At 40.5% G+C, this 25,027-nt stretch overlaps 2 protein-coding genes across 2 annotated transcripts in view; one reads left to right on the plus strand and one right to left on the minus strand.

The window, feature by feature from the left end:
• GLT8D2 (glycosyltransferase 8 domain containing 2) overlaps window positions 1–3,269 on the plus strand; it is a 43,724-nt gene extending 40,455 nt beyond the window's left edge. The window contains exon 10 of the mRNA XM_025926935.2: window positions 2,663–3,269. Coding sequence (XP_025782720.1) covers window positions 2,663–2,835 — 173 coding nt within the window. The 3' untranslated portion in view covers window positions 2,836–3,269. The remainder of the gene's footprint in view (window positions 1–2,662) is intronic.
• A 116-nt stretch (window positions 3,270–3,385) lies between these two features.
• Window positions 3,386–24,744, minus strand: TDG (thymine DNA glycosylase). Its single transcript, XM_025926732.2, has 10 exons — window positions 24,540–24,744; window positions 15,965–16,107; window positions 13,318–13,559; window positions 12,126–12,195; window positions 10,428–10,563; window positions 10,151–10,233; window positions 9,977–10,071; window positions 6,742–6,913; window positions 6,185–6,310; window positions 3,386–5,307 (listed from the first exon to the last, which is right to left on the minus strand). The coding sequence occupies exons 1-10, from the start codon at window positions 24,560–24,562 to the stop codon at window positions 5,177–5,179; spliced, it is 1,221 nt and encodes a 406-aa protein (XP_025782517.2). The 5' UTR covers window positions 24,563–24,744; the 3' UTR covers window positions 3,386–5,176.
• Between the last annotated feature and the right edge of the window lie 283 nt (window positions 24,745–25,027).

Raw genomic sequence — 25,027 nt, forward strand, 5'->3', positions numbered from 1 at the left:
ATAAAGGTGAATATTATTTCTAATTCTCAGAACAATCTGCAAGGTGGTATATATGTCCCTTACTCTCCCTTTTAAAAGAAAGGACACATAAAGCCATTGAAGCTGGGCTCCAGTCTCCTTTTAAGGATTCTGTATAGATTTGCTTCTGCCTTACTACCAGAATCCTCCTCGATTTTCTGTATGCACACAGGAGCAACACAGGCAAGTTACGGATTCTAGTGTCCCATCTGATTTATAATGTTAGGTTCCCTATTAGGTCAAATATCAACATTTCCCTGTAATCAATGTGCAGAAAAGCTCATCAAAGTTGTAGGTCTACAAAAAATGTGTAGGAACAGCTATGCAGAGCTTAAATGGATAAGGTTAGAGCATTCTATGATCTTGGAACAGAGACTCACTCACATTTCATGAAATATCTAGCTGGTAAGTAGGGAGGGGCAGAATCTTCCCAAGAGAAAGAAGTCATTTCTCTTTGTAGAACAGAGACTACATCTGTGCGGAAGGTTTTGGAATCCGGGAAGTCTGCAAAGTAAATCTACACAGAAATCATTTGAAAAATGATTTGGCTTTAGAGTGTTTTGGAAGCAGGAAGCAATGTAACACTAATGGGTATTAAGTCTGGGTCTAAGCTGGTAGGATTAAGACATAAAAAGTTTATGAAACGTATTTAGCTAAAGCAAACTGCAAGCCCATGTAGAATCCTCCAATCATGGAGCAGAGAGATGATGTCTCACTCAGTGAAGACTCTAAGTTGCTTCCTCCTGGGGTGCCTGGGCGGCTCAGTCAGTTAAGCATCCAGCTTATCACCTCAGGTCATGATCTCATGGTTCACGGGATTGAGCCCTTGTGTGGGGCTCGTGCTGAAAGCAGAGTCTGCTTGAGATTCCCCCTCTCCCCCTCTCTCTGCCCCTCCCCTGCTTGTGTTCTCTCTTACAACAAATAAACATTAAAAAAAATAGAGGCGCCTGGGTGGCTCGGTCGGTTAAGCGTCCGACTTTGGCTCAGGTCATGATCTCCCAGTTTGAGTTCGAGGTCCGTGTTGGACTCTGTGCTGACAGCTCGGAGCCTGGATCCTGCTTCAGATTCAGTGTCTCCTTCTCTCTGTCCCTCCCCCACTTGTGTTTTTTCTCTCTCAAAAATAAACATTAAAGAAAAAAATTAAGGTGCTTCTTCCCAAATGAACATTTCCTTTGTATAGATTCTCTGAAAGTTGATAATTATTCCAGTTACATAACCATAGCCTGAAACACCCAGCCTCTCTTCTGTAACTGCCTTCACAGCTACGTTTATGAATAACGGAAGATGGATTTTTATTTTTATTTTTCTTGTATCATATGTTAAGCTAGAATAACACAACTCCAGCTATTCACCACCTTCTCTTTCCCTAATGGATTTTTAAAAAACATGTCAAATTCCTTTCATAGGAAGAAAACTTAACATCATAGAGGATATTAAAAAAATTACGTTCTCAAGATCTTAAAGCACTTCTGGAAGAGAGGTTCTAAAAATACTCTGGCAATTTTGGGATAAACACACCCTAAGTGACTCCTTATGAGTGGAATAATATTCAAATGGAGATAGTTTTGTGTTAAAAAGTGAATATTATTCTTTGTCACGCTTCATAAGGTAAAAACACGACTTACAGGAAAATGTCGTCGTACACACTAAGGAGGGAAAATGCAGAGAAACAAGAACTCCTATAAACTCTATGTGGGAGGGAAACTGATCCAACTTCTTTTGGGAACAATCTGGCAACCTCTTATCAAAATGTAAAGGCATATGCGCCCTTCAGTCTAGCAAGTCCATCTGCAAGGCTTTACCCCACAAATGTATCTGTAGACACGCACAAACCTGCACAGGAGCCTGTTCACTGTGCCACTGCTTATGTTAGTGAGGGGACAGGAACAACCTAAATGTCCTTAATAAGGAACTCACTAAATAAATGATTATATATGCATTCCATGTAGCCATTAAAAATAATTCAGTAACTTTGGGGCGACTGGGTGGCTCAGTCGGTTAAACATCTGACTCTTGATTTGGGCTCAGGTCATGCTCTCAGTCCGTGGGTTCGAGTTCCGCATTAGGTTCTGTGCTGACAGCACGGAGCCTGCTTTGGATTCTGTCTCCCTCCCTCTCTCTCAAAAATGAACATTTAAAAACAATGCAGTGGGGCGCCTGGGTGGTGCAGTCGGTTAAGCGTCCGACTTCAGCCAGGTCACGATCTCGCGGTCCGTGAGTTCGAGCCCCGCGTCGGGCTCTGGGCTGATGGCTCAGAGCCTGGAGCCTGTTTCTGATTCTGTGTCTCCCTCTCTCTCTGCCCCTCCCCCGTTCATGCTCTGTCTCTCTCTGTCCCCAAAAAATAAATAAACGTTAAAAAAAAAAAACAAAAAAAAAAACCAAAAAAACAATTCAGTAACTCCACATGTGCTATATTACACACACACACACACACACACACACACAGGCATACAGGTAGAATATTTGTAGGAGGATTTCATGAGAAACTCTAACAGTGGTTATTTTGGAGATTTAGGGGAGGTGGTAAATTCTTCCATGTATACTCTTTGATTCGCTTAATTTTTTAAATAATGAACTTGTACTCATTCAATATAAAAAGTTTGCTTTCTAACAAGCCTATTATTTTCTTCTGAATACAATGAAGGCTGGAATCCAGATACCAGATATTCGGAGCATTTTCTGCAGGAAGCAAAATTACTCCACTGGAATGGAAGACATAAACCCTGGGACTTCCCTAGTGTTCACAACGACTTATGGGAAAGCTGGTTTGTTCCTGACCCCGCAGGGATATTTAAACTCAATCACCACAGCAGCTGATGTAATGACATTTTATATATTCCCTGTATAAAAATGTGGAATTGTCCATTTATAGCCCTCCTATATCATTGTTCTTTATGAACAGTACCTTTGGTACAAATGATCCACAATGTAAAACACAAAGACTACTGTGGGCAAATAGTACCCTGGATTACGTAGGTACTGATTCCTTAAGTGTAAGTGGTAATTATGGAAATCAAGATGATGTGAGTGAGATATATTGTTGGAAGGAAATAAACCCACCTAGGTTTCAGCAATCAATTTGCTTAACTCTCAATGACAACCTGTACCCACAAGTTTTTAAAATTTCTCAATGTGTTTTTCACACATAGGTATTTTTTCACAGGTTGCCAGTCTTGTCTTTTGTAAAACAACAAACTACATTTAAAACATGAATGTATGTAAAAATAAAAGATATGCAGATTTTTAAATGATTTGCAGTACATATATTATTCAATACCTTAAACATAACACAAGGTAGACGGATCTGAGGCGTAAAGGGGGAAAGAATACAAGTCACTTCTGCCGCAGAAAATCCTGCAACTTAGGATAATCGTTCTTGGTATTTTTATTGTAAAAACCATCAGACTTCCAAATGAATTTAAAAACCTTTCCAATATTATTTAATGAAAAAGTCTCATATTGTCACATAGGGGATATATCAACGTTTACTACTCATCTGTCAAATGTAATGAAAAACACCATTGTTGTATGCTTGGAAAATCCTCAAACCCATTCTCTAATGAGGGTCCATTATAATTTTAAGGGTATTTTCTCCAGTCAGATTTAAAAAAAAAATCTATTGTAAAGCTACAATCATTATATACCAAAGCAATTCCTACTTCCATGCTTTACATAGTCCCATGAAAAAATAATTCCATTGTTCCTAATCCCTGATGCAAGGCACTTCAAAGCACCCGCATGAAACATCCATGTAAACAGCAGTACAGTACATGAGTTAAATAACATGAATGACTTTTACACAGCTTGACCTAGACTAAAAGAAATATAAAATCCATCATAGCCACAGCTAAAAAGTATGTTAAGATTCACAAGAATTTGTTTCTCTTATCATAATAGAGAAGAACAAGCCATATAATCTCTTAAGAAAAAAAAAAACACCTCATAAATATTTTCATATTGAAAAACAGCATGCTCCCTGGGTATGTATGAAATCAGGATATTCAGAAGTGACCAGGAGTTAATTGCAAATGGCATTTCTGAATACCCAGCTTTACTATCCACCAGGCCTAGTAGTCTGGACTATCTGTAGCACCATGGAAAAGGCATTAGAAAATCACACAAGTACGTTACTTCAAACTAACCCTGCCACGAGGCTCACTTAAGTCCACAGTAACAGCAATGACGCAGAGAAAAATTTTTAAGTGACAGCTTATTAGATTCACATAGCAAGAAAAATTCTGTTATTTTAATACATCTCACGTACATAAAGCACCAGTTTAAATAAGATTATCAAACACCCCAGCTTCTTGTTGCTCAGCCTGAGTTCATTTCTCACCACTTTCCATGTTACGCCCTTAAAGCCAAGGAGGTGCTAGATACTGTAAGAAAAATTCAGTTCCTTCCCTATCAAATGTATGTCTCTCAAGTAAAACACAGAAGAAATAACAAACTTTAAAAGGTCTACTGCATTCTCTGGAATTTACCATTCCAGCAGGGCAGTTTCTGCCTATACGAGAGGATTAACACGCAGGGGTGAGGAGGCCAAAGGCAGGGCTCAGCGCCCTGTCAGAGAAGGCTGGGTGAGGCCACACTTGACATTTCTACGGCTGAGCAACTCTCCCAAACCCTCCCTGCTGGTGAGGCCAAGGGGTCTGAGGGTGAGTACGCATCAGGGAGCCCGTCAAACACCGCTAGACAGCACCACATGGGACTCCCCTGGGGGTTAGCTTCACATATAGAATTCAACACATCTGCCTCTTGACCGGTGCTAATTATTATTAGCATGCCCTTCTTAGGCATAAAAGGAATAATGGTATATCTGGGTTTATGCACAGTTCATAATCAAGTATAAATATTCGGACAGTTACATTTTAAAATTACAGATTAAAAGTGACTCCCAAAAGAAAATCAATTTCTTCATAATGAAATATACTTTATAAAAAGCTGGAATGGTGGTTAATTCAAATACAAAAACTCATACACAAAAAACCGTGCTTTTTTCTTCCAAGCTTACTCAGGTTCATACAGTTGATTCTACCACACAACCATAATATGATTATATCACCAGAATAAAATACGAATAAACTGCTTCAGTTAGCCCCTTCTTGGCTACTGCATTAAAACTGCAGCATTTAGGTAGAGCTGAGAAACACCAGTCTTAAGCATGGTTTCCTTCTTCCTGTTCTGGAGTCCCGCAGTGATTATTAAAGGAAGGAATCTGGTCTGTAAACGACTGGGTCATCCACTGCCCATTTGGAATGTCACTGAAAGTTGATTCTCCACTGTCAGCTGCCAGGGTGGGGAGAAGAAGGTTAGTTCATTCTCTCTAAAAAGCTTTACACGATTCATCAAGAGATGTTAGCAGTCCAGCGGAGGAGGGTGTCGTTAAAACAGCAAGCTTCTTCAATACAATGATAAATTTCTGTTCTCTTGGCAGATACAGGACTAAGAAACCCTTAATGGTCATTGAGGGAGGGAATGTGATTAGAATGACGTAACGACTTAATGAAAATGAGCTGCTAACACCTACGTGGTGAAACCTCAGATAACCATCACATTTCACTGTCACTAAAAAGACTTTCATAGTGGGGCGCCTGGGTGGCGCAGTCGGTTAAGCGTCCGACTTCAGCCAGGTCACGATCTCGTGGTCTGTGAGTTCGAGCCCCGCGTCAGGCTCTGGGCTGATGGCTCGGAGGCTGGAGCCTGTTTCCGATTCTGTGTCTCCCTCTCTCTCTGCCCCTCCCCCGTTCATGCTCTGTCTCTCTCTATCCCAAAAATAAATAAACGTTGAAAAAAAAAAAAAATTAAAAAAAAAAAAATTAAAAAAAAAAAAAAAAAGACTTTCATAGTACCATTCCCACACTGCAATAATTCATTCTCTTTTAAAAAAATAAAGTGCATTTCCCCAGTCCTGACAAAACCAAGTGTTTGAAAGAAACAAACAGGGGTTCCTGGGTGGCTCAGTTGGTTGAGCATTCGACTCTTGATTTCAGCTCAGGTCAGGACCCCTGGGTCGTGAGATCGAGTCCTGGTGTAGGCTCTGCACTGGGTATGGAACCTGCTTGAGATTCGTTCTCCTTCTCCTTCTGCCCCTCCCCTGCTAGTGCGCGTGAGCAAGAAAGAAAGAGAGGAAGAGAGAAAGACAGACACGTACGGAGGAACATACTTAGCCCATTGGAAGAGAAGCTGCAAGGGTCACTAGTGCACGGATTTTCAGTATAAGCACCGCCATACGCTGCTTCATAACCTGGATCGTATTTTTCTTCCTTAACAGCCATCTTCTTTGCATCCTCTGTGGAGAGGGTAAAAGGGATTTACAGCTGTTTTTGTACAATGGTTCTGAAAACAGCTTTATTCAGAAATCCTCATGAACAAATCTTCTTCCTGAATGTTCAAGTGTGCTGAGATCTATCTTTTGTTGCCATCTTTTAAACTCTTTACAACATTTATTAAATTAACTCATCGGAACTGTAAAAGCCTATCAGATTTAATTTCCGGTAGGCTATGTTGCTTCTTCTATCTTCGACATCTGTAGGAGCACCCACGACAGATGGGTAACTTTGGTAAAAGGAGATTTTAACAGTGACTAACATCCGTTGTCAGAACACTCTGGCTGACGATGTAACTGTTCCCCTTTCTCTTGCTTTTAAACTCACAATGTGCGTGCGTTCAGTAGTGTATATATCCATGACACCCAAAAACAGGGCGAAAATGGAAACATACCTTGGGCCAGCTGTAGATCAAATGTATATTGCACCTCCTGAACGTCTGTATTTCGTTCAATGCCTTTCAATTGATCTCGTAAGTCTTTCAGCTTAATGTAGTAATGAACTTTGTCCTGGGCTCGAGGAAACTGAGCACATCTCGCACTGGATGATGGCATAACATAGCAGAGCTAAAATCGTAAAATTTTACAGTTACATAAATGTTACAAATCTATTGAGTCCACTCACATTGAGATTTAAAAATTTATCTTTGGGGGGATTAATTATGATGCCTATCACATATTAATATATGTAAAATCAGTAATGGTAGTTTTGTCTTGAGTTAAAATTTGTAAAATTTACTTATTGCAAAGTCAATAAATCAAAATAATGAGGCTTTCCCCCCATGTTCATTTACCAATTAACAGTCTTGTCTTTTTAACAGTGAACATATGGTTCACAATTCTAAAGGCACAAAAGAAGTATACAATGAAAAGTATTCCCCCCAATTCTGTCTCTGTCCACCCAGTTCTCTTCCCAGAGGCAATCAAAGTTGCTGGTTCCAGAGGTATTCTATGAATATAGAATCAAATGTCTCTAATACATGTACTCTCCCTCACCCTTTTCAAAAAACACACAAATGATAACATGTTCTCTATTCCTTGTTCTACACCTTGCTTTTTTACTCAACAATGTATTCAGAGACAATTCTGTATCAGATATCTAGAGCAGAGTAAAAAGACTTTTTTTTTTTTTAATGTTTTATTTATTTTTGAGAGAGAGAGCGAGTGCATGAGTAGGGGGAGGGGCAGAGAGGGAGATACAGAATCCAAAGCAGGCTCCAGACTCCAAGCTGTTAGCACAGAGCCCGACACGGGGCTCAAACTCACAAACTATGAGATCGTGACCTGAGCTGAAGTTGGACACCCAACTGACTCAGCCACCCAGGTGCCCCTAGACTTTCTTTTTTTGCAGCTGTGTAGTACTTGCATACTTATTTAACCAAGACCCAGCTGTGGGCATTTAGGTTGTTTCCAGTCTTTTATTATTATAAGGTGTAGTGAAAAAGCTTGTACATATTTCATTTTGAATATGTGTGAGTGTATCTCTTGGATAAATTCCTAGAAGTGCAATGCCCAGCAGAAAGACATTTACATTTATCATTTTGGATAATGGTGACAAATTGTTCTTCATAGAATACTAAATATATAACAATATATATCACATGTATATCAAAGAGTGAGGCTGTTAGTTTATGGAATTTCCAGTTGCAATTTCTTGCACTTTTTTTTATATTGGCCTCCATAACTATAGAAAACAAATTATTGATTTTCTTTTGTATAGAAAGCATTTAGAAACTCCTGACTCATAAATATATGTAGGTGCAAATGCTACCAGGTTGTGTAGTAGCACTTTTTCGACTCCTAAGATATTCTTCAATTAAAATGATCCAGAAATTTGAAAGTTTTTTTGTGTTTCAAAGAAGAGTCACTAACATCAACAACTGTTAAAATCTCATGATAAAGAATATATTTTAAAAGATAAAAATACTCTCAGCTCAATATAAGAGCTAAAATTACCTATCATGATAGGATTCAAATTCAGTTAGTACTACCCTATTACGGGCACAAATACCCAAGAGATGTACCTGAGCCTCATTTGGCTCTTAAGGGACAATAATGAGGTAATCTATAGGAAGCAATGAACTCACCTGTACAATTTTACTAAAGTAGGTAAGTGTAGGCCTTGGTTTAAACAAAGACCAGGGCTACCACCTACTCTGTCAATGACATATTTGTAACAAGTTAAAGACAGAAGAAATTTAAAAAGGAAAAGTGCAAATGTACGGAGGTGGCAGAAACTGTATTCTGAGGTCTCCACAAAAACCTGTTGACACACTGGCTCCTCCATCATTTAAAATGTCGTCAGGGTGCCTGAGTGGCTCAGTTGGTTGAGCAGCTGCCTTCGGCTCAGGTCATGATCTCACGGTTTGTGGGTTCGAGCCCTGCATCAGGTTCTCTGCTGTCTGCAGGGAAGCTGCTTCAGATCCTCTATCTTCCTTCCCCTCTGCCCCTCCCCCACTTGTTCCCTCTCTCTCTCAAAAATAAATAAATAAAAACTTATTAAAACAAAAAACAAAAAAAGGGACGGCTGGTGGTTCAGTCGGTTAAGCATCTGACTTCGGCTCCGCTTGTGGGTTCCAGCCCCTCCTTGGGCTCTGTGCTGACAGATCAGAGCCCGGAGCCTGCTTTGGATATTCTGTGTCTCCCTCTCTCTCTGCCCGTCCCCCGGCTGCCCTCTGGCTCTCTCTCTCTCTCAAAAATAAATAAACATAAAAGAAAAGAATAAAAAGAAAAAACAAAAATAAATAAAATGTTGTCTATAACACATGTGCCTGTGTTTGTACGTTGTTTTTCAAAAAGTTGTAAACAAGGGGAGCCTGGGTGGCTCAGTTGGTTGGGCGTCCGACTTCAGCTCAGGTCATGGTCTTGCGGCTTGTGAGTTCGAGCCCCACGTTGGGCTCTGTGCTGACAGCTCAGAGCCTGGAGCCTGTTTCTGATTCTGTCTCCCTATCTCTCTGCTCCTCCCCTGTTCATTCTCTCTCTCAAAAATTAAGAAACATTAAAAAAAAATTTTTTTTTAAGTTGTAAACAAAACTTAAAACTAGATTTAAGAAGCAAAATCTGAACTAAGTGTCTGCAGAAGCGATACAGAAATAAGAGTTTGAAAACCACTGTTACTTCGTGATGCCTTTATGTATAAGACAGTAAATACACCAAGGGCCAAGCAGGTTGTCTGGATGTCTGTCTGCAACCGGGCTGCACACTATTTAGATGGCTCCACAATGACACTGGGCTAAGATATACAAACAGGGGGCACTGAGCAGTGTTACTAATTGGGAGCATGTCTGTATTTATATGTTTGTTTCATACTGAGTAAGGGCTAATCTACTTGAATTTGGTAAGAATATGCCATTAAATATATTTTGAATGTAGTATGTTAGCGAGCTCCTCTCAATATTTTAGCCAAATAACATAAGACATTTTATCTGACAAATGTTTCTTTCTTTAATAACAGTATCTGAATTAATCTGCAACTATTAGTTTGAGTTGATAGATAACTATTACTCAACAAAATCCAGTGCTTTGTTTTCATGGCACAAGTTACAATGGAAAGGACAAATAAAAAAGGAAAACTAGCTAGAAAAAAAATTCATATTTAGCTGATATACAAACATAATTTTAAGGACTTACAGTTTCTGTGTCTGGGATCTTATGGGGTTGAAGTCCAAATTCTAAGTTTTTAACCTTAACTCCAAAAACTTCTTTACTAAAAATTTCATAAATACCTAAAATGAAATACAAACATATTTACGTTGTCCATAATGTTAGCAAAGAAAAAAGACAAAATTTAAAAGTAAATCTTACATTTTCCATTAAACACTGCTATTCGTGGCTGATATTTCTGTAATTTCTGCACTAGAATACGTCCTCCTTCACGGAATTCTTTACTAAAATTGAATTAAAAAGTAGTCAAAATATAAGTGCGGTAATATTTATAATATGCTGAATTCAGAGAGCTTTCAATACAACATCAATTCAAATACTTGTTAAGCTCAGCTTGCACTAGATACATACAGTGTTCCTAGAGTATATGAGACACCAGCATGGTCAGGTTCCGACCTATAAAAATGAATGAAATTACCTGGATAGATCTTTGCTGCCTGGTGTTGTCCTTTCCACCATATTGGTAAATCCAATACCATACTTTCCTGGTAAAGTGTGATCATCCATATGGTTCAGTTGGACCTCACTCAGGCCTGACATAAACAGACACTTCCCTGTGAAAGAGAGTTCAGTTTATTTGCATGTAGGTCAAAGGTTTTTGCCCCATGAATCACTATGGTAGTCTACATTTATCCTGAAATTAAAAAAAATAATAAAACATTTAGGATATTTAGGAAATTATAGGTCAAATACCGTATCAAGCAATCACTATGTGTTAATAAACCCTTTGCATGGATTATCTCATTTAATCACAATGATCTTATGAAATATTAATTACTATTTTTATCTCCTTTTCCCAGGGCAGTTAAGGTAAATGGCTGTTGAGAATACACAGCTAGTCAGTGCAGAAGACTTCAAAACTGGTTTTCTTTCTAGGAACTAGTCATACCACTGCTTGCCCCTGGAATACCTCAAAGAGACAAACATACACCAACAGACCCAGAACATTCCAACACTTTGACAATGGAAAAATTAAAAATTCAAACGTCTCTCAGAAATTGTTTTAAATAATGGAGACAATATGTCCTTAGTTCCAAAACACATTATTGTATCTTCTGCCCTAAATGTTTTTAATGTAACTCTTAGATAACCAACTAGTATTTTCTGAGGGCCTACTGCATGCCTTTTTCTATCAGGTGGTGTTAGGTAAGTCGACTTACATATTAAGACAATACAATGGTAGTTACAATTGGGTTTAAAATTCACTCTACGAGTATGAGGGTCTTTAACACAGATACGAAGTAAGGGCGCCTAAAACGGGGCTCAGGCGGTTGAGTGTCTGACTTTGGCTCAGGTCATGATCTAGCGGTTTGTGGGTTCGAGTCCCACATCGGGCTCTGTGCTTGATAGCTCAGAGCCTGGAGCCTGCTTCAGATTCCGTGTCTCCCTCTCTCTCTGCCCCCACCCCCACTCACACTCTGTCTCTCTCTCCTTCAAAAATAAATAAACATTAAAAAAAAATCAGAAAAACAGAATGTCTCTAATCACAGAATTTCTTAACTGTTACAGCTTGACTCCCAATGATCAATGCATTTCATCTCTCCTAGGAAATAAGATCAGCAGAAATCTGGAAAGGTCAGTGTTCTGTCTATACTGGCACAATGATGTACTATTGTTACTATGACTGTAGGTAACAACTAAAAAAGAAAATTCATTTTAAAAAGTGGTAAAACTCATTTAAAACAATTAGCAAAACAAAAGAGAAAGTGCTACTTTTCTTGCCCCTCTGTTCTCTTACACCAAAACATGAACAGTGACATATCTTTTTCAAGCCTTTTATTTTTGTGCACTCATGCACAGAAAACACGTTTGTATCTGGGGGGTCTGGGTGGCTCAGCTGGTTGAGCGTCCTCTAGATTTCCACTCAGGTCACGATCTCACAGTTTGTGGGGTCGAGCCCTTGGTTGGGGGCTCAATGCTCAGCACAGAGCCTGCTTAGGATTCTGTCTCTCTCTGCCCCTCCCCCACTTGTGCTCTTCCCCCTCCCCTCAAAATAAATAAACTTAAAAACAAAAAAACCCACACAGTTTGGCTAAAAAGGAAAAAAAAAAAAACCCAAACTATTAACAAAGATATCTAGTTTAAAAGTAAAAAAATAAAGGCAAGAACTACTTACAAAAGTGGTTTCCAGGTCCAGGGTAATGATGCCCTTTGTAAGCTGCCATTAGTCCCGGGTTTATGCCAATCTGCAAAAAATGTTTATACACTTAAGTCTTGAAAAGTAGGGCTTACGCCTGAGGGCTTCTGTGGAGTAGTGATGCACAAAACTAAATTTATTAAAATAAAAATTTAATCCAGCATCATCAGCAATCCCGTTTATCAAGTACCTATTTTTGATCTGAATAAAGTATTTCATTTTGAGGGAAAAAAAAATCCCTTTATATCAAAAGTGTTGCTGCTGTTTTGAAAAACCAGTTAAAAAAAAAAAAAAGGCAGAAACAGACCATCAATACAGAGAACTGGTGGTGGCCAGAGGCAGGGGAGACCGGCAAAACGGGTGAAGGAGAGTGGGAGGCACAGCACGGGGACCAGGGTCGATGGCATGGCAACGGCGTATGGTGAGGGATGGCGGCTACGCTTGCCGTCAGCGCAGCATAATGAATAAACTTGTTAAATCACCATGTTGTACACCTGAAACTAATGGAAGTGTGTCAACTATACTTCAATGCAAAAAAAAAAAAAGTAAAACAAAAATAAGTTTTAAAGATAAAAAACAGTGTGACTCCCTCGTGTCCCCAAGCCCCCACCTCCACCCAACCGGACTGGAAAGAGAGAGGTCCTGGAGCAACCGATCAACTGAGCCCAGGTCCAGCCACAGCCTGTTTCTCCACTCCCAGCAAGCCGCTCACTCCACGTCATTTACAGTTGTTTGCATGCTGATGTTTCTTACAGTTACTGACAAAAATCAGAGCTCAGAATCAGTACTATCACTTACGGAGAACTCACACGTAATGTGCAATCTAAGTGATTCACGTGGATTATTTTACCTAACTGCAATCCTATGAGGAAGGTACTATTATCACCCCTGCTTCACCAATAAGGAAACTTGGTGATTAGGAAGGTTAAGGCTTGTTCAAGGTCATACCCACATGGCAAGACCTGAAACCAGACAGCCATACTCTGGAGCCCATCCTCTTAAACACATCCATATGTGTCCACAACCTTATGAAGGTGACAAAATGACACCATTTACTACCAAAAGGATTCTTAGAAATGGTTCAACAAAATGCTATTTGCAAGAACAGAGGTTATGTAAATTTAATTCACCAATACTATTTATAAAACCAAATGAGGACAAAAATTCTTACAATCACAATGTCCAGATTGAAAGTCAAAATGTCCGGGAGGGTCTTGGTTAGAAGTTCAGCTTCTGAAACACCATTAAAACGGTCTACCTTTCTTTTCACTTTAAATGTGTCCGTAATTTTTTCTTGCTTTTCTTTTGATTTTGTGGACTTGCCAGATTTTTTGGCCTCAACAGGCTTTTTGGGTTCTACCGGTTTTTTTGGTGCCGTTGCTCTGGGTTTTCTTTTCCTTCCTTTTGGAGTCTCTAAAACACAGTAATGTCAATGAAGTAGATGCAGAAAAACATAACTTAAGAACATCAGGCAGCTTTCCCAGTAGAGTCACCCCATCGACGCCCTTGCTACCTTCTCCTATCTCCCAGCCTCACCATCCTCCACAGTACCCTCCCCCTCCCTCTTCCTTCATCTTAGGACGGGGTTCTCGAGGCCCTATACCCTGCCCTCCTTCCTCTGCTAGCTGTTCTCGGGATGAAACGTACATAATGATCATAGATTGATTTCCCATGGACTCTTCCCTGTCATCTTGATCTCCCCAGGGATTTAAAGCATTCAGGTCCTATTTTATAGAAATTCTAAATGTAAATACATAAACAGCGCAATAAACGAGAAAATAAATAGAGCAAAAAATAGGGAGGAAGGGAACCTTTTAACTCGATTTTCCCATAATTTCCAGCAATAGAAAACCTCAAATGGCTTGTGGGCTTGTTTTAGAGATGAGTGTATTCTGTTCCACACACAGCCAAAGAGGTGAATTTAGAGATGCTGAAGATGAAATCTCTGGGCGGGAAAGTAGTCTTCAAAAGGCAAGACCAGGGGGGCACCTGGGTGGCTCAGCTGATTAAGCATCTGACTTTGGCTCAGGTCATGATCTCACAGTTCGTGGGTTCAAGCCCCATATGGAGCTTTGTGCTAACAGCTCAAGGCCTGGAGCCTGCTTTGGATTCTGTGTTTCCCTCTCTCTGCCCCCCTCTGGCTCGTGTTCTCTCTCAAAAATAAATAAATGTTAAAAAATTAATTAATTAATTAATTTAAAAAAAAAAAAAAAAAAAAAGGCAACACCAGTGGGGCACGTGGGTGGCTCAATTAAGTGTCCGGACTCTTGGTTTCGGCTCAGGTCATGATCTCACAGTTCGTGAGGGTTTGAGGCCCAAGTTGGGCTCTGTGCTGACAGTGTGGAGCCTGCTTGGAATTCTCTCACCCTCTCTCTGCCCCTCCCTCGCTCTCTCTTGCACGTTAAAATAAATGAATAAACTTCAAAAAACAGAAAAGAAAAAAGAAAAAATATGCAAGACCAGGGATGTCTTAGGACCTAAAGCAGAGCTTCTCAATCTCAGCACTACTAACATTTTAGGTTGAATGATTTTGGTAGAATGCTACTCTGTTTAAGTAATATACAGGGTTATCCTGTATATTACTGAATGTTTAACAGCAACCTTGACCTCTACTCAATAGATGCCAGTAGCACCCTGCCAATCATGACAATCAAAGTTGTCTCCAGATATTGCCCAATGTCCCTTGGGGGGGGGGGGGCGGGAAACACGCCCAGTCAAGAACAACTGACCTAGAGTTACCCAATAGGAAGGTGTGCTTTTCTCACCCTTGTTTAACATCTCTCTTAATTTCTTAGGCCCCTCCTCCATTCTACTACCATTAGGCAGTTCCCTAACCCAGCATCCTGTCCTTCCTCTCTTCTACCCCACACTGATTTAGCCACTCTCTACGCGAAGGGATCCACCTCCACTGGCCTGTAGCTGGGAAGTCCCAGTGCTGCCAGCCCAGAAAAATAGGAGAGTCATCGGCAGGGGTATCTCCAATGCAGTGGAGTCAGATGTGTTTCTGGAATCATAAGATGAAACTCTTGAACACATTTCTCATACAATACTGCTACACTGGAGAAAACCATTACCTTCTTCTCTCCATCCCCTCAGGTCTCCCTCATTTCACCCTCAGATTATTCAGTCTCAAGTCCACTTTTTGCCTCCAAATTCTGCCTTACTCCCTACCATCCATTCTATCCTCTATAATTTTTCCCAGGCTGACTTTCAGAATGTGACTCTGTTTAAGTCACCCCCTGCTTCCATTCTCTCAAAAGCTCCCTACCACCTTCAGGAGAGAACATACATTCTTCGAGTTACAAGGCACTTTTCCAGCCTCATTGATCACTATTTTTTTGCTGTACACCAGACTCCCAAAGACACAGAATAACTACTTTTTAACTGTCATGATTCTTCACATCTGTCTTTTGCCCATGCTATTCCCTAGGCCAGGAATGTTCCCCACCCCATTCTTCATGGGGATATAGTCTCCTCACCCTTGACTTCCAGAGCTCTGGGAAGCTGCTTCTGAACCTCGGTCCAAGTTAGTGTCAACCCTATGAGCTCTAACAGCACCCTGTGCCCCTCTTCACCACTGTGTGCTTAAAGCATACTATGTGTTTACTTACTATTTTCTCCTACTAGATTATGAGCTATTTGAGGGCAGGATCCATGTTCTTTTATTCCCCCAAATGTACCACAGTGCCTGGCACATACTTAAAAAGTGGTTAACGTTTTAAATACTAAAATAAAATAAAAATTCTTCATTAAACCCTTTCTTACATAAGCTGGCCAATCCAATAGCTACTTTTCTCAACTATCCTGATGAAAACTACCTTGTACAGGTTCCTGAGCAGGCACTGGTTCTGGAACTTCCGCTGGCATTTGCTGTTCGTCCATAACATTCATATCAGGAGCTTCAGCCATCATTTGTTGAAATGGGAATGTATAAAAAGCTTGAGCTTGCTGAAGGGAGTAGCTGAAAGAACAATTAAGTACAAGACATGTCAATAAAATTACCCGACTAGAAGTTTAACATTTATTTATTTTTGAGACAGAGAGAGACACAGCATGAACGGGGGAGGGGCAGAGAGAGAGAGAGACACAGAATCGGAAGCAGGCTCCAGGCTCTGAGCCATCAGCCCAGAGCCCGACGCGGGGCTCGAACTCGCGGACTGCGAGATCGTGACCTGAGCTGAAGTCGGACGCTCAACCGACTGAGCCACCCAGGCGCCCCATACCCGACTAGAAGTTTAAACGATGAGCTTTAAAAACCTTTAGGATCCAAACACTGCGTGATCAGACTGTAATATATAGAGTTGATAATAGGGGCAAAGGGAGGAGGAAGGTCTATTCCTAAATGTGTGTATTCACCCAATTTTTACTTTGTGCCTATTAACCAATATTAAGGAACTCTCCCACTGATTAATGACAAGATGTGTCAGCAATAAAACTTACCAGTCCTGTCAAGTCAGCCTGTGCTTTCTCTGAAATGAGATCATGGGAATTTGCTAGCAGAGAGACTTAAAAGGCACAGCAGCTCATACAGGGTTAAAGTGTCCATACAAACAGTTTGTCTCTATCTTCACATTTAATTCTTTGGTCATAAGATCCTCTCCAACCTAACCCCACCCAGCTTTACTGAGATACAATGGACATGAAATGTGTAAGTTAAAAGTATATGATGTTTTGATTTGATACATATTTTGCAAAATGATTACTAAGTCTTGGCTAATACCTCCATCACGTCACATAATTACCATTTCTTTTTTGTAATGAGAACATTTAAAATCTACTCTCTTATCAACTTTCAAGTACATAGCAAGGTATTATTAGCTCTAATCACCACCATGTACATTAGATCCCTAAAACGTGGTCATCTTATAACTGGAAGTTTTTCTCCTTCGACCAACAACTCCCCATTCCTGCCTTCCCTCCAATCTATTTAAGGTTCTCTTTTGGTTTATTTGCCTATTTAATGATTTATGCATTGGATCTGGTTTTAAATTTTTGCTGGGTTTTTACCACTAGATGAGGGCTAGAAATGGACATTTTGCACATATCTGTGAATTTATGGGGAAAAAAACACTTTAAATCTCTTCTCTGAACGTCTTTCAGACTTTGTTACAAGCACTCAGTTCAATATAAGGAACACAAAAAACAATGGCCAAAAACCAATTTCTCATGACTACCCATCACTGTCTCACACTGCTGCCTACAGCACAAAAGCTACGGAGGCAAACATGTATTTTCTGAAACTCAAGTTACATCTAATGCCAAACGATGCCATTACATACACAACGGGAAGGAAAACACTAGGAAATAAAATGGGTCAGTGTCATTTACCATTTGGAGAGAAAAGTCGTTTTCTGTGGCAAGCTACGCACTTATTAGTTATGGAGAAAGAAAAGGGGAAGCTCAGAAAGTAGAGATTAAAAAGAAAAGCTAGGGACGCCTAGGGGTGCAGTTGGTTATGTGTCCGACTTTGGCTCAGGTCTTGATCTAGAGGCTTGTGAGTTTGAGCCCCAAGTTGGGGTCTGTGCTGGCAGCTCAGAGCCTGGAGCCTGCTTCAGATTCTGTGTCTCCCTCTTTCTTTGCCCCTCTCCCGCTTGCTCGTTCAAATGAATAAATAAATAAACAAATAAGATAAACTAGTACATTTTATATGAATGAATCTTATTATGCATAAATCATATCTTAATAAAATGGTTGGGATGGTGGGGGAGGCAAACTAAAGCAGAAGCTTAAATGGCGAAAGCAGACACAGGGTAAGAGACTATCTGTGGGTGCCCAGGCTGAAATCCCGGACGCTCAAAGACAGGGGCCAAATCCTAATGGACAAACCACTGGAGAGGAATTTTAGCTTCAAGCTATCTTCAAGGGTAAGCTGTTAAAGAAAAGGTTAAGAATTAGAAAGGTATTACACTATATCTTAAGACTTTTACTTCTTTAAATATATTGTTTCCAGTTACATAAAAAATAGGTACGACAATCCAGTAAACTTTAGTCTAGTAACATGAAAAGACTATGCAGCAAAATTAATGTACTGATATTTTTTAAAGCACAGAAAATGTTTAATACAGACTTTAAAGTAGAAAGGAACACGAAACAGTATTGTAACCTAAGGCTGCATGTTGGGAAAATATGTAGACAAGTCCTAGAATCTCAAATGTAAAAGTTGAAGAAAAGCGCTTAAATCATGCTTGGCACAAAGTAAAATGTCCTCTTTTTCCACCACACTTTTCTTTAATAATAATCATAGCTCCTTTTGATGAACTGTAAAATCATTGGTTGTTCAGTGTTTATTACTCAAATACTCTAAGGAGGGGCCAGATATTACTAGGTTACATTGAGAGATCTTGCATTGTTACCCTTCGGATATTCCAGCACAATGAACTGTAACCTTTGATTGAGGCCAGCCGCAGTTAAGTCACAATAAGCGAGCGGCCAAAGAATGCAGGACATCTCTTAGTCTAGTCACACTGTCAAGAAGACAACCTTCCACCCTCGCCCATGTTTCTGGCCACCACTCTCAAGAGTTTCACAGATGTGTCCCATTTCAAGCACTTCACAAAGTCCAAACTTAAAGTATTTAATTTAGGAAGATTTTACATGGCAAAAGGATTCTGAACTTTAAAAAACAAATTTCCAAAATGTGGCTTTCGCATATTTCAGGGTCATACTTAGATGTGAAGTGCAGAACCTGAAAATTAAGTTTAGAAATCAGTTGGCTGAGGAAAAAAATGAAAAGGAAGAAAAAAACCCAGAAGTGTTATTTTAGAGATATATATCAATTTTGAAAGAAATTGAGAAACTTATCTATAATATCAGCATGTCCCTTAATGTTTCTAAAAATGACCTCTGGTACTTTACAGGAAGTTAAAATAGAACAGAAATAGAAAAATAAAGAAATGAGAAATACGATGTGTAAGTTCTAAGATAATACACTATCTTGAGTATTAAATTCAGTCTTATCATCTCAACGGCTTCCTAACAGAACAAAAGGAAAGAGAGTGCGACACAACATTCTTATTATTTGCCAGAAGCAAGCAAAAAACCTTCAAGGACTTCAAAGCTAGGAAACTAGAGTTCTAGATAACTCAATTTCCTATTATCCAGCGATAATTACAACTGTAAGCAGCATAAACCTGTTCAACCTTAATTAGAAGATATTTAATACATTTGTTGTATTTATATACACTTGCCCCTTTGTAATTCAGAATCACGCCAACTTTACAAGGCTTGTTTTCTCTGTGCGAGGGACGGCGACACAAGAGCACTTGGTCATCACTCCTCCTCTCGGACTCCTTCTCTCACCATGAAAATGATTTTTACATATGTGGACGATGTACAGGAAATGGGACCAAATCTGTCCAGATCCCAGAGTTTTTATTTTCTGTAACTCAAATTTAGTATCAAATTTCCAAGCATGAGGGATGACCTTATTTCCCCTTGCTCACTTTTCTTCCCTATCATTGGTTTGTCCCCACACTGTTCTGTGCCTCTCCTTTGCCTGAAGCTCACCCCTTCCTCTCTCCTAGGCTCCATTCACACCCCCCTTTTTGGAGGGCGGGAGGACACCTACTCATTTTTCACTCCTCCAAAAAGCATCACAGGCCAACCACACCCTTGACTAGCCCTCCATGGTTACCCACCCCGATGAATACAGGTCTCTTCATTATCCAGAAATGTGTGAAACTCAGCTAAGGTAGTAAGATTGTCTCTTCCGCTCGGGTTCTTTGGTGCCTGTTCTGCTTCTGGCAAAGGCAGTGCCAGGACCTAGCACACATTTCCTTGAATTCTGGCCTTGGTGGGTCTTTCAGTCTGGAAGTATGATGTAGTCACACCCCAGGGCAGCCAGCAATTAGTTCCCTAGCGAGTCTTAGTCTTTCTGCTTGGATGCTACTAGAGACAGAAGCCTCACTAGCAACCTTACGCCTCCCATCAAGTCATAACTTAAGAGACAACCGCCCCCAAAATTAGATATGACATCCACGTCGATATACAACGATATAAACACAATCAGTATTACCCAACAGAGACACCGGCAAACAAAACTGGGTCTTGCTTTCTCAGAATCGATCTCTGGCATGATCCCCAGTGGCATGAGGGTAGAGGGCATCTGAGCAGGGAAGCACACGGCAGAGATATCAGACAAGACCAAATCAGAGATGCACACCCTTTCCCTTGAACATCAGTGCCCAAAGCACTGGTTTTTACAGCCGTCTGAAATTGATATACTGTGTATTTTCCTAATGAATTGTGTATTTCCTAACAGTCTTACTTAAAACACACACACACACACACACACACACACACACACACACACACACACACACAGCTGACTGAGGAGTCCAATTAATTCAGATTTTGCTGTACTTCAAAAACTAACTCTTTAAGGTTTTCTCTAAAATGAACACCTCCAACTTCTTTAATACTCAGGTATTTTCCACTATTTTAAAGATTTAAGTTGCTCTTTTCTATATACATTTGTCTTAGTCCTCTTGGGCTGCTACAGCAAAACACCATTTAGTGTCCGCTGAGAGCCTACTTCCTGGTTCATAGGGGTGGCCTTCTTGCTGTATCTTCACAAAATGGAAGAGGTGAGGGACCTCTTCTAGGACCTCTTTTAAAAGGGTGCTAATCCCATTCATGAGGGCCCACCTCCAAATACCATTACATTGGGGATTAGGTTTCAACACAGGCATTTTAGAAGAACACAATTCATAGCAATATTTTATTATTTTCACTTAATATTAATATTATTAATAATATTCATATTATTATTCACTTAATATTCCTATTAATATGATTATACAACACTGAATAATTACAAAATAATAATCAATGGGGTGCCTGGGTGGCTCAGTCGGTTGAGCATCTGACTCTTGATTTCAGCTCAGGTCATGACCAGAGGGTTGCGGATCAAGCTCTGCCTCAAGTTCCGTGCTGAGTGTGGAGCCTGCCTAAGATATTCTCATTCTCATTCTCTCTCTCTCTCTCTCTCTCTCTCTCTCTCCCTCCCTCCCTCCCTCCCTCCCTCCCTCTCTCCCCCCCCAACAAAACAAAACACTCACACACACACAAAATCAGTGCTAAATAATCTAAATTCTCAACTAAAGAGAATTAGGTATATAAACTACAATGGAATACTGTCATAACTATTTAAAGACTACATTTAATACTGCAAAGTGGAACTGTGTGTATTCACCACACATTACTGGGTATTTACTGTACATAGTCTACTAGGAACTATAAATACAAAGATTTAGAACAAGCCAGAGTCCCCAATTCATTCAACTCTTCTTCATATAGTATGACTTCAAGTTTCTACACTACTTTGTCATTTTTTGGTGCTTAAAAGAAAACAAAATAAAAATTCTCCAGATACAGCTTCATCATCCTGAAACCGAGCAGGGCTCAGCTTCCTCATCCTGGAGTCCTACTGCAGAATCCATTACATTAACTTTACTAGAACCCACACTATACTGTTGATTCAAACTGAGTTTAACGTCAATGAAAACTGCCCTTTTATTACCTCTCCCTCACATCACTGATACTTCTGCACCTCAGCACAGAACTGTGCCTCTTTTGGTAAAAGATGATTCAACACTCCAGCTGTTAGGATATGGATTCTGATTGAAACTACCAATTCCACAAACTTCTTCCAGAGTTGGGTCATTCACAAATCTTATCAGCATTCCAACAGCACCCGGAAGTTGTTAAATTGCTGAAAAGAACAAGTTGGGGTAGAACGACAAGGCACATCAATATAGACCTCTCTTCAGCCTGCCCTCGATTCTTTCGGCAGTAAACCAGCTTTGATTCCACCTAACTGGACTGCCATCAGTCCGTCTTCGTCTTGCCCACAGAGAAGTGATATGTGGCACAGTTGTCAGGGAGGCAGACTTTGGGCCACATTGCCTGCGTTCAAATTTCAGCTCTGCTCAAGTTCCTAACTCTGCGTCCCAGTTTCCACATCTGCAAAATGGAAATAGTTGTACCTAATTTGTTGGTTATGAGGATGAAATTAGTCAACATATGTAAAACACTTAAAACAGTGCCTGGTATATAATAATTTTGCTATAATAATAATAATAATAATAATAATAATAATAATAATAAAGACAGCAGTACAGGATTAAATTTTTAGATACCTCCTGTCAGCATCATCCTGATGCTGTCTAGTCCAGTATCATTATCCAAAAGGGAATGAACCTAGCTTGATACATCTTGCTTTTTTCCCAAATTATACTGTAACCTAGTGGCCACTGGTTCCTTTTAAATATGCTCAATAACCACTGAAAAGTAAAAATTTTGTTTAGGATCAAAGTCAATAAATTAGAAGACAGACTCCACCTAGGAAGAAACAGGAACTCATGTGTTTATTTTCAGGCTTCAGGTCTCTCTCCTGTTATCTGCAAGTTCTTAAAGATTGCTGTAATCTAGCTTCTCATTTGACATATAATTTATCCAGGCCAGGAAACTGGATTTCTCTTAGAGCAGCTGAAAGTTCTCTTAAATGCCCTCATTGATCTTGTCTCTTAAAGACATTCATTCTGCCATTTCTTGTCTCTAATCATTTTTCTTAACATAGAGATAAGAAAAATTAGAACCAAATGTTTGTTTCCTGTTATCTACTAACACCATGCCGGTGGACTAGGCAGAAAATCCAACCCTTTCTTGCCCTCGATGTCAACACCTAACTAAAAAAGTTCTTTTTGGTCCCTAACATTTCCAGAAAGGCTGATTTCATTTAAGGGTTAACCTTTCCAGTCTGTATTTTCAGTAGCCCATGTCACACTTTTACAAAGTCATTTTTGATTTGGCATCCTACTTTCCATTTTTGATAAATGTCCCTTCCATGCCAAAGCTCATTAGATACATACTGATCCTCTCCTTCCTTTTTTCGTCTCTGGGTAGACATTATTTGTTATGATACTTGAACTATCTTCTCTTTTAAAAAAAGAGTCCATATTAATGGAATTTTTTCCTTTGAATTTTTTGAAATTACTCTTCCAAAATAAAAAGTAAATTCATTATATCCGGCATTCCATTCTACTCCTTGATTAGCATGAAGTCAAGAGTGACAGAGAACCACTTTCTCAGGATTATCTGGGGCCTCAGTCATCTCAGAATCCCCAAGGATAAAGCCCTTACACTACTAACACAAAATTCTCTATTTCCTGAGGTTAAAACTTTGTGAGTCAAATTAAAAATGATCTATAACCCTGTGGACGGGTTAAGACAGCATATAAGCCAAATTTTAGGTAAACATCGTACCAGAGACCTATTACTTTGCTCTGAAGCACTGAGCAAGGTCTTCTAATGTGTAATTCATTTGATGGTAGACTTCACCCAGGTTTCAGTACTGATCTGAAGTAAGATCGCAAAGGTGGGAGTGAATTTCATAAGTTCTGGTGAATTCTTTTAAATGTAAAGTTCTTTTGGGAAGGAAGTGCAGTACTTTATTTCAGGACTTGACCAGAAAAGCCAGGATAAAGACCACACTTTATATACCTCCTTTCCTAACCTCTAAAGACTGTTTTGGTGATCTAATCCCTTCCACATAACACAGATTCACAGCATGTCAGAACTGGATTCCAGAGATGTCCTATTTTACAAACATGAACAGGCCCAGAGAAGTGAAGTGTCTTGCCTAAGTTCAGGGCCCCGGAGAGTCCGGAAAATTATTAGATCTTACAGAATTTTATTCCAATGTAAATCATTAGTTTTTCTTAAGGATCCTGCTACCCTATCTAATGATTTTTTTCATTTAGTTTTCTGCGAGGAGTTCGAATCTCGCAATCTCTGCGTTTGCCAAACGTTCTCTCCACGAATCTAACACTCCTCAAAGGACATACTGAAAAGTTGATTAAATTCACCCCCCAAGATCACCAGAAAGCATTTTTAGATGACTACTTGGGAGTATTAGTCATAATACAGAATTCAAGAGACTTTGTACGGCAATGGTATCCACCTTGTGGCCCCTGACGTTGATCTTCCTAAACCTACGGGAAAGGAAGCCACAATAAAACTACTAATTTTAAAATTAGAGCTCCAGAAGTGATACGCGTGTATTCCATCTTTACAGCTCTTCGCATAATAACGGAGGGTGAAGGCAAACGTAGCCAAGAATGACAACCGGAAAGAGATATTAACCGGACCCTGTGGGTCGCTTATTAACGCCTGTTAAAGCCGGCTGGATGCCGGGAAGGCCGGAAGAAGGGCACAGGTACAGGTGGCGCCGCTTCCGAGCGGCCCGAGGAGGGTGGCAGTGCGCACGCGCAGGCCAGGTCTTTGTACTCCGGCCGCGGCCTTTAAAGACCCCTGCGTGCGTGCGCGCGCCCGCCGGCCAACCCCGCCGCGAGGGGCGCTGGGGGGAAGGGCGGCGCTCCGCCCCGGGCTTACCTGCCCGCGTTCTCCGCTTCCATTCCCCGCTGCCGCTCTAGTCAGCGGCTACTCCTGCTGGGCAGGCGAACGAGTGGTCTCCGTAGTACCGCGGCGTACCAACGGCGGTACAACAATAATCAGAGACTGGACACGATTGCTGGCAGAACTGGGACAGCGGCGGACGCTCAAGGCTCCTCCCCGGAGCTTCCAGTTCCCCCCTCCCAGTCTTGACCCCCCCCCCCCCACGCGCGGCGCTTCCGTCTGCTCCGAGCCAAATCCTACGCCTCGTGGTCGTCACGTGACGCAGGCAGCCCAATCACGTTCGCTCCCCTCTCGTTGGTTCTTCTGCTCGCCGCTTGGCCTTTCGGGAAGGGTGGAGGACAAAAATGGTGGGATGAGGAGCGCTGTGCTGACGTAAGCTTTTTGTCCGATCAGATTCGTCGCTGGTGGGCGGTTGGGGGTGACGAGTGGGAGATGCCCTTTGGGGACGATGTGTAGGTGAGATG

Source organism: Puma concolor, chromosome B4 (assembly GCF_028749965.1).
Source record: "Puma concolor isolate L17-30 chromosome B4, mPumCon1.1.hap2, whole genome shotgun sequence".
Classification (NCBI taxonomy): Eukaryota; Metazoa; Chordata; class Mammalia; order Carnivora; family Felidae; genus Puma; species Puma concolor.